The sequence below is a fragment of the Diaphorina citri genome, unplaced genomic scaffold, assembly GCF_000475195.1.
Source record: "Diaphorina citri unplaced genomic scaffold, Diaci psyllid genome assembly version 1.1 scaffold1597, whole genome shotgun sequence".
NCBI classification, from domain to species: Eukaryota; Metazoa; Arthropoda; class Insecta; order Hemiptera; family Psyllidae; genus Diaphorina; species Diaphorina citri.
Window position 1 is genome coordinate 10594 of NW_007379023.1, and position 18973 is coordinate 29566.

Consider the following 18973-nt stretch of genomic DNA (forward strand, 5'->3'; position numbering starts at 1 on the left):
GTTCGATTCCCGCCCGGGGCGGATTGTATCCTGAACAGATAAGGTACGTTCTGTGAAGTGTTGTGTTTCTGATATCCTTTCTGTCTTTTTTCTGCACTTTCGGGGCAATAAGACCTTAGGTACAGGGTTACCTACTTGTGTACTTATGGACCTTGATCTACAGCATTTTAATTTTTAGAGCTTTAGGGTGCGCGATCATCGAGGTGTGATCTAATCTTGGAGAAGATCAGATCACACAACCTCACGCTCAGGTGAATGAGAGAATCTCTCATCATCGTGACCGAGGGGCTGGAAATTACCATTTGTTCTGCATTGAAATATTTAAAATCGAGAGTTATTAACGTTACCTATTAGGAGTATTAGGTACCTACAATTTGCCTTTTAATAGATACTTGTTTTGACTTTTAATAGGTACCAAAACCTACTTAGATTGACTTTTAATTTCCATAAATATCGTAATTCGTGATAAATAGGTACATCGTTAGGTGAATCCTCTGCAATAATTGTGGCATTCATGATGTAAAAGTAAAATCGGGACATTTAAATCGCAGTCTGAGATCGTGACATTAGACATTGATCGGTACGATCATTTTACTTACTTCTACAGAATGATCTTACTTATTCATATTCAGATAAATAGATAATCTTCAATAAGGTAAGCAGCCAACACTTCGTATAGGTACAACTATACACTTATGCAGCAAGTTGCAATTATAGGTAGGTACCTTCAAATCTGTAGGTGGGTAATTTTGGATAAGATTCAAAATAATCGATCCCTTTTCAAATAGGATTTCAAGGGGGCTTTCAGATGATCCTCAGTAGGTAGGTAATTCAGTGCATGCGGGACGAAAAATGGCCATTTTCTCGTCCCGTAAATTTCGAGAGGAGACGAGAAATGTTTCGTCCCTCCGTCGCGTCAGCGCATCGTGCATCACTACTCTTCAGTTGTCCAAGACCCTAAGTGAGGTATTGTACTTCTGCCTCTATGCACTACTGATGGTTTGATGGTTACCTACTGGTAGTATTTAGGTAGATAGTGGATTTAATTTCCAGCAAGTGTGCAACTTGGCGACTATAGATTACTGTACATCAGAGTCTTTACCGTAGAGTCATTGTTTTATTTTTACGCTTACCAATACCGCTCTGCGGTTTGTCAATAATCCTTTCTAATGACTGAGTAGTTCGGGATTTCAGCAATTGACGAAGCAGGCGTTGACGGGCGTGTTTTGAATGGGGTTCCATTTAGGGCTCCTGAAATTTTAGGAACACTAATTGCTACGAAATCATGATTATATTATTGACCAAACGAATAATTGGGGCCAATTTTCAACCTGAGTATTCTTTGGTTCAACTATTTATTAAGATCTAGAGGGGAAGAAGACCGATCCATTGGTGTGATTAGTGAATGAGATCTCAAGTTCTTCACTTTACCAATATAACTTTTTTTTTAAGAGGTTTGACAGAGGGAACTGTAACTGTTATGGTCTTATTGTCCCGAAATCGAAGAGAGAAGGAAGACAGAATAGGAGAAAGCCAGCCGTTCCGAGAACGAACATTATCCCATCAGGAGCTAGGCCCCAGGTTCAATTTCCGCCCGGTGCGGATTTTATCCTGAACGGATAATGTTCGTTCTCGATTTCGGGACGATAAGACCTTAGCAGTTGCAGTTCCCTCTATCAAAAAAACTCCTTCTTACTTCTCCAGAACTTCACGCACTCTACAAGCTCTTATTTCATTCTTCCATACCCTTTCACTTTCCAGGTGATATCGAAACAACTCTGGTCAGGGAAGGAGAGAAACTGTCCGACCTTCTGTCCATGCCTGTCAAAGATTCGTTTGGTCGTGACCTGGGTGTGAACTATGAGAATGATATTGTCAATATCAAGGAGATTTTGGGTGGGTACAGACCTAGTAAGCGGAAGACCCGTGGTCGATTCCCAAAGGAGGATTGAATTTGACTGTAGGGACATCCATCGCTGTTCCAGGCTCCAGCAGTTCAAACAACCAATTTGAACCCGCGGCCTAGCGCTTACAAGGTAGACGCACTATCAACTAAGCTAACTAGGCTGGCATAACATCATTAAGTAGGTACATACAAGCTACTGTAGGTAGTGAACTATGTACCTACATAAATATTTATAGATGTGTAAGTATGTATTTTGACAAGTAACTTTCTTTTAAAGTGTATTTATTTCAATAGCCATATTATTTTTATTTTTGTTATCCATTAATAAAGTTAGGTGGGTACGGACCTAGTAAGCGGCAGACCCGTGGTCGATTCCCAAAGGAGGATTGAATTTGACTGTAGGGACATCCATCGCTGTTCCAGGCTCCAGCAGTTCAAACAACCAAATGGAACAGAAACAAAATTTCGGTCCACTCATTATCAGGTAGACCTGATAGGTACGGCTGAAAAGGTCCGCCTATCAAGTCTCTCTGATACCTGATGAGGACTGAGGACACACACTATCACGTAGACCTGACTAATTTCGGTCCACTCATTATCAGGTAGATCTGATAGGTACGGCTGAAAAGGTCCGCCTATCAAGTCTCTCTGATACCTGATGAGGACTGAGGACACACACTATCACGTAGACCTGACACACCTGATCAGGTATGCCTGATCAGGTGTACCTGTTAGATTAAGCTTCTACGAATCTACGAATCCGCGGGATACATTTGCCGATTAAGAATTCTTCTTTACTATAGTATTTTTTATTTTATATCTTCTCCTGTCTACCTCATTGTTAGGTCTACCTGATAGTGAGTGGCTGGCCTAATCTACGAATCCGCGGGATACATTTGCGAATTAAGAATTCTTCTTTACTATAGTACCTATTTTTTATTTTATATCTTCTCCTGTCTCCCTCATCCTCAGAAATGACCTCGGCCCGCAAGTCCCTGTTCCAAGACAGCGTGGAACTGCAGCGCCTGACGCTGACTCAAGTCACCCAAACTGTACCTGTTAGGTCTACCTGATAGTGAGTGGCTGGCCTTAGATTAAGCTTCTACGAATCTACGAATCCGCGGGATACATTTGCCGATTAAGAATTCTTCTTTACTATAGTATTTTTTATTTTATATCTTCTCCTGTCTACCTCATCCTCAGAAATGACCTCGGCCCGCAAGTCCCTGTTCCAAGACAGCGTGGAACTGCAGCGCCTGACGCTGACTCAAGTCACCCATAAGTTCCTAATAAGGAACTTGGCAGAGAATGTGCTAAGCACGACCCGTCTTTCCTAAATACCATACTGGCTCAGAAAAGAAGAAGAAGAAGGAGTAAGAAAAAGAAGAGGAAGAAGAGGAGAGGAAGAAGAAGGAGGAGGAGAAGGAGGAGGAGGAGAAGGAGAAGGAGGAGTAGGATGAGAAGAAGGAGGAGGAGAAGAAGGAGAAGGAGGAAGAGAAGGAGAAGAAGGAGAAGGAGGAGGAGGAGAAGAAGAAGAAAGAGGAGGAGGAGAAGAAGAAGGAGGAGAAAAAAAGGAGTAGAAGAAGGAAGAAGAAGAAGAAGAAGAAAGCCTGAAATGGCTATTGCATTACTTCAAGACACATTCTTTTACATCCGCCTATCCGGGAACGAAAATTTTGGTCAGAAAATTTCGGTCCCGGCCGGAAATGCCGGAATGTGATCAGGGCTTTTAACGACTCAGCCACTAGACGTGATGATTGACCGAACGAAGTGAAGCTCTACGTTTTAACAACTGATTGGTAACAATGGGTAATCAATAAGGTACAAACAGGATAGGAAAAAGCCAACAATTTCGAGAATAAACCTTATCCCTTCAGGATAAAATCCGCCCCGGGCGGGAATCGAACCCGCGGCCTAGCAAGGCAGACGCGCTACCAACCAAGCTAACTAGGCTGGTGGAGAGTTCAGTTCAGTTCAGTGACCAGGAGGTCACTTCACTGGTCACTTACTGTAGTGATACGGTCACACTCTATGAGAAAGTGTCATATTTTCAGCAGAAAGTCATATTTCTATGGTTCCGAAAGAAATTTGATCCCAGAGTTGAATGGCATGTTCCACAGAGTAGGCACTAAGCAGTCTAAAGCCAGCCACTTACTATCAGGTAGGCCTTACAGGTCTAGGTAGCTGATAGTGAGTGGCTGGCCTAAGCACACACTATGACCCTAGAAAACTGTTTAAACTTGAAAATACCTAAATTTCCTAAAAAGGTACGTTTATTTCGATACCTACCTTAGAAAGTAGCTGCTAACGAAAGAACGAACCCAAGCTTTACTAGTCACAACCAAGATCATTTGGTTCGGGCAAAACAAAATCTTGATCATCCAGATCAGCCAATATCAATCATGTCTCTTTTCCCAGCCCATCTTTATTCCCGTCTCTCGGCTGACCAAATACATCGACCACTCGCAGCTACCCCAAGAATACTCGGGCCTTTGGACGTACGACCACTCTCGTTGGATAGCCAACCGAATCGAAATCGAAGAATTCGTGAAGGGGGCCGAACACGCGGTCTCCGCCACCTCAAAAGTGCAGCGTCTACATTATCACCGATCGGCATTGACTAAAACACTTTTACTCATTTTCAAGACCAAAATCTATTTACTTTTCTTCTTTTTTAAACCAAAAAGCCAGCCTGGTTGGTGACGTGTCTGGCTCGAGCAGTTAGTCATGTCCTGTGATTTAGACACGTTGGATTCCGCGCATACCACTCTCCTCCAACTCCAAACATCTCAAGAAGCAATCGGTAAGTAGTCATGCTCTTTCACCCAACAGGTTTCAACTCAAAAGTGCACCGTCTACATTATCGCCGATCGGCATCGACTAAACCACTTTTACTCATTTTCAAGACCAAAATCTATTTACTTTTCTTCTTTTTTAAACCAAAAAGCCAGCCTGGTTGGTGACGTGTCTGGCTTTATCTTTTCCTCGCTCTTCCTCCCCCCACTTTAGAGTATCTACCTACGAGCATCACTAACCTTTCCCTCGCTTTCCTCCCCCCACTTAGAGTACCTACGAGTACGGCTGTCAGCTGCTCAAGGCTGCCCTGTCCCTGCGTCAGTCCTGCAAATTCCTCGAGGACCATACTCAGTCCCTCAAGTCCTGTCTGAACAAGGCTTGGGATCAGTTGAATAGCGTGGGACAAGAACAGCTCACACGGTTACGAGTGTCGGCGGTGTTCTATCGTAACGTGAAGGAACAATGCAATCAACTGCACGAGCTCATGGACCTGGCCAAGTGTGAGTCCTTGGGTTCGAGTCGGGGCAAGGTAAGATTTTTATACCGCATTTCAGTACTTTTTTTGTGGCAGGGTTCTTCTGGAGGAGCTCTTCCACCCAACGACCGTTTTTTGTTTCACTGTGAACCATAAGATATTTCACCAGGATGTAGCCTCCGTGGCCGAGTAGGTCTCACACTACTAGGCTTGCACACAGGAGGTCCCGGGTTCCATTCCCAACGGGGTCGAACTTTTTTCGGCTCTGTACTTGGACTTCGGGGTGCACTCAGCCTTGTGAGGACAAGGCCTTGGGTTCGAGTAGGGGCAAGGTAAGATTTTTATACCGCATTCCAGCACTTTTTTTGTGGCAGGGTTCTCCTGGAGGAGCTCTTCCACCCAACGACCGTTTTTTGTTTCACTGTGAACCATAAGATATTTCACCAGGAAGTAGCCTCCGTGGCCGAGTAGGTCTCACACTACTAGGCTTGCACACCAGAGGTCCCGGGTTCCATTCCCAACGGGGTCGAACTTTTTTCGGCTCTGTACTTGGACTTCGGGGTGCACTCAGCCTTGTGAGGACAAGTGAGTAGCTACTTTAATCGAGTAGCGACCAGTGGCGGCATTACCAGTCTAAATTGATGAAAGTTAATAGTAAAGGAGGCACTTAGTAATGCTGTGATACCCACAAAAGTTGTGAAAAGGCTCTCTGCTTTACCACAAAGATTCATGATTTTGATATTTCACCAGGAAACTCTCGGAAATGTTCCCAGACTTTGTGAGTCCCTTATATCCCTTCGTTTTTTTCAGGTGAGGAAGCTACTGGCGAATCGCGAGAGACTTCTGCTGGAAATCGGTCGCATGGTGCGACTCGGCCGTCTGCTCAAGACAAGACTGCGTGAGCCTTTGTCGTCAGAAACCACGTGAGTAACCGAGAGATCCATAGTTGTTCGTCCTAAAAGGACTCATGGTAACCGAGATCCATAAATTTCTTCCTTCTGTTGTTTGACCTAAAAAGACAGGAATTAGTGTATACCGTTCCGATGAATTCAATGTGATATAGTCGCTGTCTTCACACTGTGAGTAGTATAGAAGTCCCCTCTGTGCCTTGAAGTACTGTTAAATCGCTTCCGACTGATACCGAGGTAAAAGATTTAAAAAGGAAATTATGGTTGTCGGCCTGACTTTTCAAAATACCCCCTTTCTCCCCAGGAAACGTACGGTCACTACGCGGAATTGGTGCACAAGATAGACCAGCTCACCCAGAACGGAGTCACCCTTTCCGAGGATCTCACATCTCAGCGAGACTTCATGGACTTTGTGTGTCGGAGCTTCGCCACCCGTCTCGAGAGGAGGAGAAACATTCTCATCACCTCTGCGCGGTTCTTTCGATTGGTCTCTGAGGTAAGATCAGATATTTTAAACTGAACTGAAATCCACTTCCTCACACTGGCTTTCACACTATTACACATTATCATAACAAGGGGCTCGAATTTAGAAGCAATAGGATTGTCATGAAAGATGGAATGTTGTTGCCCGAGACGAACGGAGTCTTTGATAAAGATAGTTTCCAAAACATCCCAACAGTTAAGATGGACCTTCACAAAGTTACTGAATCTTCAATCAAGTACATGCATAGTACCCAAAGGTTTTGGGCTTTCGCGGACTGTCTAAGTCTGGTCTGAATACGGTAGTAAGTTAGTTGGGGAAACCATTTTACGCTAGCAAGGCTAATCGGGTTATAGCGAGGCTATATGCTCTCCGAAAAAGAAAGTAGAACGTGTGGCGCTCACCTCGCAGAAGACGAACGGAGTCTTTGAGAAAGATAGTTTCCAAAACATGCCAACAGTTAAGATGGACCTTCACAAAGTTACTGAATCTTCAATCAAGTACATGCATAGTTCCCAAAAGTTTTGGGCTTTCGCGGACTGTCTAAGTCTAGTCTGAATACGGTAGTTGGGGAAACCATTTTACATTTTACGCTAGCAAGGCTAATCGGGTTATAGCGAGGCTATATGCTCTCCGAAAAAGAAAGTAGAACGTGTGGCGCTCACCTCGCAGATCTAAGTCTAGTCTGAATACGGTAGTAAGTGAGTTGGGGAAACCATTTTACGTTAGCAAGGCTAATCGGGTTATAGCGAGGCTATATGCTCTCCGAAAGAGAAAGTAGAACGTGTGGCGCTCACCTCGCAGCAGACGTGTTTTCTTGTGAGAGCCACAAATGTATTGTCGCAGACGGTCACTAATCTGTCGGGATCTGCTTGAATGGGATTGTATTCTACCCTCATTGTACGAGTATTAAGGAGCGCGGTAGCGCTCCGCCCCGCCAAGTCAATAAAGGTTGACCTTCTATTATACCCTCATTCTCAGAGTATTCTATTCTTTTCTCATTTTGTGTTTCAGTATTTCCAGAGCACAAGTGAAGTGTACGAGCAGTTACCTATTGCGATAACTACTAGGTATCTCCTAGTAAAACCCTAGTTCTATTTGGTGACTTTACGGTACCCTCAGAAGCACAAACAATCACTACTGCCAAGCCAAAAGTTACCAAGCACTCGCGTAACGTTGCATTAGTGGTCCGTTGGGAATTAGTGTATACCGTTCCGATGAATTCAATGTGATATAGTCGCTGTCTTCACACTGTGAGTAGTATAGAAGTCCCCTCTGTGCCTTGAAGTACTGTTAAATCGCTTCCGACTGATACCGAGGTAAAAGATTTAAAAAGGAAATTATGGTTGTCGGCCTGACTTTTCAAAATACCCCCTTTCTCCCCAGGAAACGTACGGTCACTACGCGGAATTGGTGCACAAGATAGACCAGCTCACCCAGAACGGAGTCACCCTTTCCGAGGATCTCACATCTCAGCGAGACTTCATGGACTTTGTGTGTCGGAGCTTCGCCACCCGTCTCGAGAGGAGGAGAAACATTCTCATCACCTCTGCGCGGTTCTTCCGACTGGTCTCGGAGGTAAGGGGTTCGAAATTGAGAGCAAACTGATTACCTACTGACAGTCAAGAAATACGGACCGTAATAGCCAAAAGACAATGTAGGATGCTGAAAGTGAAAAGGAGGGATTTCCAGAAGATTTCAGATCGAGTGGCCTGTCAAAGTCTGAACTTGGCAGTTGGGAAGTTGGATCAACCCCTTTGTGCACTAAGACTAATCGGGTTAAACCCCCTCTCCATCCTAGCTAAAGGAAAAACCATCTTAACCAGCTCACCACGAACCTTCTCTAAAGGTGTGTCCACACATGGTCGACGGCCGTCGCATCAAATATGTTTGGACATATTTTAAGGTCTTTTGGAGGGACCCTTTGAATGGCGAGGAGAGAAATTTTCTGTACCATGTCGGTAGCAACCTAGCTACTACTCTGTTCTATTATCTTTTGTGTTTCAGTATTTCCAGAGCACGAGTGAAGTGTACGAGCAGTTAGTCATGTCCTGTGATTTAGACACGTTGGATTCCGCGCATACCACTCTCCACCAACTCCAAACATCTCAAGAAGTGGTAAGATATCTAAGAAATACGAATATCTTGTTGAGAGACTTGGGTCCTTCAGTGATAAGGTTCTGAAAGAGAGAGAGCTAATAAAGCTCCTGATGTATGTGATGGATACAAAACAGTGGTAAACCTATTGGCAAAAAAAAAAATGTTTGGGAGTATCGGGTTCCTACCTAGTAGGTAGGTACCTAACTACCTATCCCTTAACAAGTTAAAAAACTCGTACCCAATCCTGATAAAAGCTAACCAAGAAGTTGATTATAAATAAAGAAATCACTTTTTTTCCAACAAGGGGAGGTATTCTCAAAAAGACTTCCCACTTTTCATTCACGGATCGCGAAGAAAAAATTGACTAACGATTAGGTAATGTCTGTGAAAAAGAACAATATGAGCTTTTCATTGCGGATCAAATCGGCCAAAAAGAAGACGCACCACTGATAGTACATAACACGCGGATAAAATGATATGCAGACAACTTTCTAATCCGATAAGCTTTAGATTTAATTACACGTAGGATGGTCCAATATGATTTCTGCCAAATACGGGGCTTGAACAGCATCCTTGGAGAAATCGTGCGCAGACTTCAGCATCAGGAGAGATGATGAAAGAGGAATTTACAAGTTCCTAATAAGGAACTTGGCAGAGAATGTGCTGAGCACGACCCGTCTTTCCTAAATACTATACTGGCTCAGAAAAGAAGAAGAAGAAGGAGTAAGAAAAAGAAGAGGAAGAAGACGAGAGGAAGAAGAAGAAGGAGAACGAGGAGAAGGAGAAGGAGGAGAAGAAGGAGGAGGAGGGGAAGGAGAAGGAGAAGGAGGAGGAGAAGGAGAAGGAGGAGGAGAAGGAGGAGGAGGAGAAGGAGAAGGAGGAGGAGGAAGAGGAGGAGGAGAAGGAGAAGAAGGAGGAGGAGAAGGAGAAGGAGGAGGAGAAGAAGAAGGAGGAGAAGAAGGAGGAGGAGAAGAAGAAGAAGAAGGAGGAGAAGAAAAAAAAAGAGTAGAAGAAGAAGAAAGCCTGAAATGGCTATTGCAGTACTTCAAGACACATTCTTTCACATCCGCCTATCCGGGAACGAAAATTTTGGTCAGAAAATTTCCGTCCCAGCCGGAATGTGATCAGGGCTTTTAACGACTCACAGCCACTAGACGTGATGATTGACCGAACGAAGTGAAGCTCTACGTTTTAACAACTGATTGGTAACAATGGGTAATCAATAAGGTACAAATAATTTTAAAATACTAGCTAAATAGAAGACAATAGGTGGTTAGATGCACACCTAATAGAATCTACTTATAGCTATAGTTTAAATTTAAACAATGATATAGGTTATATTTAGAAGAACGTACCTACTGTTTATTTTACAACTGCTATATAGGTACCTAGAGGAGGTACCTATTTACCTATACGTGGATTATCCAGCCTAAGTATTATAGGTAATTAGATACCTATAATGTAGTTTAAATTTAAACAATGATATAGGCTATATTTAGAAGAACCTACTGTTTATTTCACAATTTCTATATAGGTACCTAGAGGAGGTACCTATTTACCTATACGTGGATTATCCAGCCTAAGTATTATAGGTAATTAGATACCTACTTGTAGTACTTGTGGCTATAAATAGATAAATAATAATAAATATTGCCTACAGTAGATACGTAGGACGTAGGTAGCCACACCAGAACAATCACAATTTTATTGCTATTAGAAGAATAGTTATACCTACCTACTCAGTACCTGCTACTTAAATAGGTACCTATAGGTACAGGGTGTTTCACCTGAGACTCCCCCATAAAATCCGTAACTCCTTAACTGTAAGTTGGACAATCTTAAAAGTGGCACGAATTGATTTTTCGTCAAATAATGTTACATAGGTATATATAATTATGAGAGAATGCTTAGTGGACCCGAAAAGTGTACCGGGGACTTTTATGGGGACAAAAAAAAAACTGATTTTAAGGGATATAATTTCCAATCAGGCTCTTTTAGGTTGAACACCCTGCATATACAAACATTATAGTAGTAAGTAGTTACATTGTGAATATCTATACTTTCTTATCTACTGTTGAGGTAAACAATAGATAGACACTCATTAAGCTTTATTATTGAATTGTTTTCGTCACTGCAGAGAGGATATTGATAAAACCTCAGTCATTAGAAAGGATTATTGACAAACCGCAGAGCGGTATTGGTAAGCGTAAAAATAAAACAATGACTCTACGGTAAAGACTCTGGTGTACAGTAATCTATAGTCGTCAAGTTGCAAGTTGCACACTTGCTGGAAATTAAATCCACCATCTACCTAAATACTACCAGTAGGTAACCATCAAACCATCAGTAGTGCAGTCTAGGGGTTTCCACTTTCCAGTCCTCTCGGCGAACGGACTAGAAATCCTATTTAATATAAAGGTGCTACAAACCAAACTAACTATGCTGGTAGTTCGATGCGAAACTTGGTCTTTAAATGTAAGAATGTGTCTCCACCTAGTTGATCGATGTTGACTGAACCATCCACACTGCCTCGACAACATAGATTCACATCGTCAATTGACGGCCGGTCGACCAAGTTTGGACACATCTTTAGATTTGTAACCGCGCCATAAATCCTCACTGCTTGGCTCGGCGAAGCGCTGCTCTGTAACTGAAACACAAATCTTCTTTCGCGAAACCCAGTCAAAATCAAAATCCGTAGTATCCTGTATCCTGTTTGCTTCTTAATTTATTGCAACTTCACCTCAGGATCTGCATTGTGCATACTTGGCATCTGCAACACAGCATCTCTTGTTTTCTAATCGTTCGAAAACAGGTGAGGAAGCTACTGGCGAATCGCGAGAGACTTCTGCTGGAAATCGGTCGCATGGTGCGACTCGGCCGTATCGGAAGAGTTATGAATATAGGTGAGGAACATACACACAAAACAAACCTGAGGCTTAGGTGTAGGGGCAAACAGCCCTAAAGGATGGGTTAAGCTTCTACAAATCTAGGTGATTAAAGTTCAGCCATCATACAGAATAGAATATTATCCTGCTCGAATGAGACTAAAAAGTCCCTTTCCCCCAGTTAGACTGCTGTTCTCGTGTATTTTATGGGTTTAACCTTTAACAACATAATACAATACCTGATGTTTACAACAAAATCCCTTATTTAATTAGCCCTGCCCATCACCATTGTGTTCTCCCAGTTCTTGAAGAATCAAATGGTGAAATGGACCGTGTTTTTTCATTGTTCCCAAATCTGTTTATTCCCTATAATATGTCAAACTATGTAAGACTTTTAGACTGCGGAGGTAAAGGGACTTTGCTGTCCTATCCCAAGAGGATAAACAAGGTACCTATATTCTATTGAATCCTACTCTATTCGCAGGCGAGACCATCACACAAAGACTGAACAATCTGAGCGGTCAGGACCAGAAGGATACCAAGGATAGACTGGAAAGACTAATGCATGTGGTGAGAGGAAAGCTCACGTCCGTGGAAGATTCGTGGCTAGATCTGCACAGGAATATCATAGATGCCAAAGTAAGTGATCCTGGACTCATGAGATTTAATATTAGATCAACATAGGCGTGCTCACGGACATTGGTCAGGCGCACTGCTCTGCGTTCAAATCCTAAATCCTACCTTGGATTCCTAGGTTTCACCGCCTGCTCCGCATTGTTTGGCAATTTTTGCTTGCAGCCATTTCCACAAATATTGGAGTAAAACCTCCTATCCGTAGAATTTTGATGTCTTCATGGAATTCTATTCTCCTAATTTCAGGAAGTGGAAGCTTTGGAAGATGGCGTGCGTCGAGTGACAGACTGGATTCTGGGGGCTGGAGAAAGCATGCTGATTGGTCAACAGGACGTTGGTTACGATATATCCTCCGCTGAAGATTTGAGACAGGCTCACAATTCTGTAGAACTCCAGTGCAGGGTAAGTAGGGAAACTTATGCCATACGGCAGAAGCCAGAATCACGTGATTAGTGGCCGGAGAGTCGCTCATTCATTTACCAAAAGTTACCAAGCACTCGCGTAACGTTGCTTTAGTGGTCCGTTGGGAATTAGTGTATACCTTTCCGATGAATTCAGTGTGATATAGTCGCTGCCTTCACACTGTGAGTAGTATAGAAGCCCCCTCTGTGCCTTGAAGTAATGTTAAATCGCTTCCGACTGATACCGAGGTAAAAGATTTAAAAAGGAAAGTATGGTTGTCGGCCTGACTTTTCAAAATACCCCTTTTCTCCCCAGGAAACGTACGGTCACTACGCGGAGTTGGTGCACAAGATAGACCAGCTCACCCAGAACGGAGTCACCCTTTCCGAGGATCTCACATCTCAGCGAGACTTCATGGACTTTGTGTAAGTCACCCACATCTACAGCTACGAGAAGGATGCTGCGCAGGCGCTCCAATGGCTGGAAGATCTCTACAAGGTGATGTGCAAACACCACGCGCATGTCGGCTGTACCGAGCAGGAGATTCAGGTGCAGAAGGAGCAGCACCAGGTGCTGCAGGAGACGGCTAAGGTGAGCCTCTAATTGCTGACTGAACTATCTGAAATTTTAGGAACACTAATTGCTACGAAATCATGATTATATTATTCACCAAACGAATAAATGGGGCCAATTTTCAACCTGAATATTCTTTGGTTCAACTGTTTATTAAGATCTAGAGGGGAAGAGGACCGATCCATTGGTGTGATTAGTGAATGAGATCTTTAGTTCTTCACTTTACCAATATAACATCGTTTTTTTTTTTTTTTAAGATTTTTGACAGAGGGAACTGTAACTGCTATGGTCTCGATGTTCTAGGACTAGGAAACAGCTATGATGAGAAAGTTGAGAAAACGGGCAAAGTGGGAATCTCTGATTACTCAATTGTTGATGAATTAGCACTAGGGGCTGCTGAGAATCCAATTACTGATTGAATTCTAAAATAATTGATTCTAGGTGCTGCTGAATAGATACTTATAAGGGGAAATCTAATTGCTAATTGACATATAGAAAAGATCATAGTCCCAAAAATCCAAAAGGACCACTTTGTTACCGCTTGGGAGCATTGTTTCCTTATCGACTTCTCCCTTTTGGGCGCATCACTAATTTAGTTCCTCGCTCTGCCTCCCCTCTGCTTGGGACTTACTTACTTCCCGTGTCCGTAAATGTCACCAACTTTAGATGATTTGCTTTCTCGCTTGCAAGTGCCAGGTCATCCGGAGTGCATGTTTGCTCTAGTTTCTGCTTGGGAGTATTTTTGCCTTATCGACTTGTGGCTTTTGAGCGCATCACTTATCTTTTCCTCGCTCTTCCTCCCCCACTTTAGAGTACCTACCTACGAGTACAGCATCACTAACCTTTCCCTCGCTCTCCTCCCCCCCACTTAGAGTACCTACGAGTACGGCTGTCAGCTGCTCAAGGCTGCCCTGTCCCTGCGTCAGTCCTGCAAATTCCTCGAGGACCTGTCGAAGATTCGTGGCTAGATCTGCACAGGAATATCATAGATGCCAAAGTAAGTGATCAGGGGCAACCATTTGCCTATAGCTGGACAAAGGTTTATGGATGCCTCAGTAACTTTGTGAGGCTTTCTTCCTCTCATTCTTCTACTCAGCTGTTCTATCCTGGACTTTGTACATTTAACATTTAGGTAGGTAATATTAGATCAGTCCAGTGACGTATATGTATGTTTTTGAGAAATCCCCGCTAAGTTTCGCCAGGGGGTGAGTCTGGGTCAATAGATTGACGAGGGACAGGGGTGGGGGGTGATCTAAATAATGGACATTTTGGGCCCCTGAATGTGTCCCTGTGGGGCCCTTAATCGCCCGGGGAAAAAAAAGCTTCCTTTTGTAGCGGTTTAATGGAAGGAACCCGTCCGTCCATTCTCTCAGAGGTCTCTCCGTCCCGAAATCTAAGAGAGAAGAAGCACAGGATTCCTAAAGCCAGCCGTTCCCAGAGCGAACCTTATCAGTTGAGGGTGAAGTTCGCCTCAGGCGGGAATCAAACCCGCTGTAACTTCCAAGGTCTTACTGTCCCGAAAGAGAGAAGGAAGACAGGATAGGAGAAAGCCAGCCGTTTCCGTTCAGGATAATATCCGCCCCAGGCGGGAATCGGACCCGCAACCTGGCGCTTACAAGGTAGACACACTACCCTCCAAGCTAACTTGGTTGGCTCTTATGTTTTACTTTCACAGGATAGACGACATGAATGAAACTGCAGTTGAAGCCATCAGTAAGGAAGACAGGATAGGAGAAAGCCAGCCGTTTCCGTTCAGGATAATATCCGCAGGCGGGAATCGGACCCGCGACCTGGCGCTTACAAGGTAGACACGCTACCCTCCAAACTAACTTGGTTGGCTCTTATGTTTTACTTTCACAGGATAGACGACATGAATGAAACTGCAGTTGAAGCCATCAGTGAGAAGTTAGCCGCCCAGGCCCCAGGCAGGAATCGGACCCGCGATCTGGCGCTTACAAAGTAGACTCACTACCCTCCAAGCTAACTTGGTTGGCTCTTATGTTTTACTTTCACAGGATAGACGACATGAATGAAACTGCAGTTGAAGCCATCAGTCCGTTCAGGATAATATCCGCCCCAGGCGGGAATCGGACCCGCGGCCTGGCGCTTACAAGGTAGACTCACTACCCTCCAAGCTAACTTGTTTGGCTCTTGTGTTTTACTTTCACAGGATAGACGACATGAATGAAACTGCAGTTGAAGCCATCAGTGAGAAGTTAGCCGAAATCGCACTACTTGCTGAATCCCTGGACAAAATACTTTGCACCAATGACGTCATCAAAACTCAAGAGAAGGGATCTGAAATATCTGTAAGTATTGCAATAACTACTAGGTATCTCCTAGTAAAACCCTAGTTCTATTTGGTGACTTTGCGGTACCCTCAGAAGCACAAACAATCACTACTGCCAAACTTCATGACGGTCGGGCTGACCACTCTTTTGAGAGTTATCGCATAACCAACAGACAAAATGAATTTAAAACTGCCAAAGTATAAAACTCCGAACTCGCTTCGTCCATTCTTCAATTTCCAGGAATGGTACAGTGATTCGACCAGCAAGGTGGACAAGGCCACAGGAGCTTCCACCGATCTGGACGAATGACGGTCGGGCTGACCACTCTTTTGAGAGTTATCGCATAACCAACAGACAAAATGAATTTAAAACTGCCAAAGTAAAAAAGTTCGAACTCACTTCGTCCATTCTTCAATTTCCAGGAATGGTACAGTGATTCGACCAGCAAGGTGGACAAGGCCACAGGAGCTTCCACCGATCTGGACCTTCGTCCATTCTTCAATTTCCAGGAATGGTACAGTGATTCGACCAGCAAGGTGGACAAGGCCACAGGAGCTTCCACCGATCTGGACGAACCTTCCGAGCCTACAACATCGTCCAAGGCAGATTCACACCAAGCACCGCCCATTGCCCCTCCCCCTTTCTCAGTCGCTTCTCCCGATTCGTCTACATTTACAGAGTCTCCTCCCACTTTCCCCTTAGCTCCGCCTTCTTTTACAACTCCCTTAACAAAAGCGTCGCCTATTTCAGAGCCTGCATCTTCTTTTTCAAAAACCACGCCCACTTTTTCGGAAGACCAATCCACGTTCCCTCTCGATCCTCCTTCTTTCTCAGAGTCTCTCCCCTCTTTCTCACTAACTCCTCCTTCTTTTCCCAAAAGCGTCGCCTACTTCAGAGCCTGCATCTTCTTTTTCAAAAACCACGCCCACATTTTCGGAAGACCAATCCACGTTCCCTCTCGATCCTCCTTCTTTCTCAGAGTCTCTCCCCTCTTTCTCACTAACTCCTCCTTCTTTTCCCCCGCCCACTTACACAACCCCTCCTTTCCCGACCCCTCCGGCTTTCTCCAAGCCGGAAGACTTTCTGGTATCCCCTGAGCGAACCTCAACGCCTCGATCGCGAAGTTCTTCGTTCCATACGGCCTCTGAAGGAGAGGCTGCTTCGCCCTGGTGGGAAATGGACCCGGCCTCGGACGGTGACAATGAGGTTGGCCCCGCCTCTGCCACTACCACCGAAGTGTCCGATGTAAGTTAAGAGTTGATTTTAGGTTGAATCTACTTTTTTAAAAAAGATGTTTGATAGAGTTAACTGTTAGGTCTTATCGTCCCGAAATCGAAGAGAGAAGGAAGACAGGATGGGCGAAAGCCAGCCGTTCGGAGAACGATTATTATCCGTTCAGGATAAAATCTTCACCGGGCGGGAATCGAACCCACGACCTAGCGCTTACAAGGTAGATGCGCTACCAACCAAGCTAACTACTAACTAGGCTGACAAAACTACTTTTATTCACCGGAGAAATACGAATTAGAAAACACGATAGGATAGGTACATGGGGGTATTTTTGTTTTCAGCTTTAAAATAATGAGCGATCATCTTCTTTGACCAATTCCAGGAATCTCCCCACCATTCCCAGAGTGTCAACTTTTTTAAAAGAGATGTTTGATAGAGTTACTTGTTAGGTCTTATCGTCCCGAAATCGAAGAGAGAAGGAAGACAGGATGGGCAAAAGCCAGCCGTTCGGAGAACGATTATTATCAGTTCAGGATAAAATCTTCACCGGGCGGGAATCGAACCCACGACCTAGCGCTTACAAGGTAGATGCGCTACCAACAACCAAGCTAACTACTAACTAGGCTGGCAAAACTACTTTTATTCACCGGAGAAATACGAATTAGAAAACACGATAGGATAGGTACAGGGGGTAATTTTGTTTTCAGCTTTAAAATAATGAGCGATCATCTTCTTTGACCAATTCCAGGAATCTCCCCACCATTCCCAGAGTGTCGCTGACACTGCCAGTACAACAGGGGAAGTAAACAACAACACAATCGACGCCAGCGACAACAAATCATCGCACACGTCTCCCTCCAGCAAATGTTCAGATCTCGGTGACTCAGTTCTGTCGCCTAGCAACGCCAGCACCATTCTGAGTTCGACACTGCACGAGGAACTCACCACGGACTTTTCCGAAAGCGCTTCGTGCGATTTCCAAAGTCTCCCGATCGACTTTGGCGCGAATTCGACAGACTTCGGAAATCAGTCGGTCGATTTCGGAAATCAGTCGACTCTATTCGAGTCTACGAGCGTGTCGACCAATAGCTCTTCGAATTTCTGTGAGAGCCAATCAACGTCTAGTTCGGGGTTTCACGAGAGCAGTACGATCTCGATGAGTAATTCCAGCTGTTTGGAAACGTCTTCAGGTCCCGGGGGTTCGGGATTTCAGCAACTGACGAAGCAGGCGTTGACGGGCGTGTTTTAAAAGGGGTTCCATTTAGGGCTCCTGAAATTTTATTTATTTATTTATTTTTTTTTTTTAAGAGGTTTGACAGAGGGAACTGTAACTGCTATGGTCTTATCGTCCCGAAATCGAAGAGAGAAGGAAGACAGGATAGGAAAAAGCCAGCCGTTCCGAGAACGAACATTATCCCATCAGCTTAGTTGGTAGGATAAAATCCGCCCGGGCGGATTTTATCCTACCAACTAAGCTAACTAGGCTGGCAAAAAAGATCTTTTATTTTCACTGCCCTGACGCAAAGACCAGTCCCTATAATATTTGGTTCATCTACTACACCTCAAAGTTTCCATTATTTTCCCTCAAGTCAAACCATTTTTTTTTTATCAAACAATGTAAAACAAATTCAAACAATACCAACTTGGTAAAACTCTCACCCTGCCTCCTCCCCTGATAACGAACGTGTGAAGTGCTGAAGTTCAGTAGAATCATTTCAGCTAAGGTTACACTTCTTGCTGATAGTCAAACTCAGTCCAGCTTTAGTCCAGATTGATTGACCCGAAGAAGAGAGTTGTGATTCTGAGTTGTGGTAATTTTGAGTTGTGACTAGTTCGGAAGAAAATTAGGACTTTATCTGTGTGTTGTGCCGTCGTTAATGGTCGATTATGCCGCTGCAAAAGGTGAGTGAGAGTGCCTTTTCTGGGATTTTTACTTTTTTATAGTTCTTTAGTGTGCTGTGTCGTTTTGGCAAGCCAAACTTTGGGCAGTTCGTCACGTCAATACATTTTTATTGACTAGGTATTTCTCTTCAAAGTAATTAGAAAGTATTGCAATCGGTCCAAATTTTCAAAATCGGGAAATGGGTGGAAAAATTCATTTTAGGGTCCCCTGATTCCGAAAAAGTGGTTTTTATCCAAATGGTCTGTCTGTACGTTTGTGCTTTTAAACTTTCTTTTTTTTCTCTTTTCCATGTTAGGTACATTTTCTTATTTGGTGTTGGACGTTGGTGTGTAAAGCCGAATTTAATAATTATAGGGGAAAAACGGTAATTTTTCGTAATACATAGTC

At 43.9% G+C, this 18973-nt stretch overlaps 2 protein-coding genes across 2 annotated transcripts; both read left to right on the forward strand.

The window, feature by feature from the left end:
* The first annotated feature begins 3111 nt into the window (after positions 1–3111).
* LOC103516554 lies at positions 3112–15762 on the forward strand. Its single transcript, XM_017447103.1, has 6 exons — positions 3112–3216; positions 4325–4492; positions 4971–5231; positions 5988–6100; positions 15333–15471; positions 15694–15762. Exons 1-6 carry the CDS (start codon positions 3112–3114, stop codon positions 15760–15762), a joined length of 855 nt encoding a protein of 284 aa, XP_017302592.1.
* Positions 15763–16334: 572 nt separating this feature from the next.
* Positions 16335–18053, forward strand: LOC108253328 (mucin-21-like). The gene is made up of 2 exons (XM_017447105.2): positions 16335–16698; positions 17432–18053. Exons 1-2 carry the CDS (start codon positions 16630–16632, stop codon positions 17930–17932), a joined length of 570 nt encoding a protein of 189 aa, XP_017302594.1. The 5' UTR covers positions 16335–16629; the 3' UTR covers positions 17933–18053.
* The last annotated feature ends 920 nt before the right edge of the window (positions 18054–18973 follow it).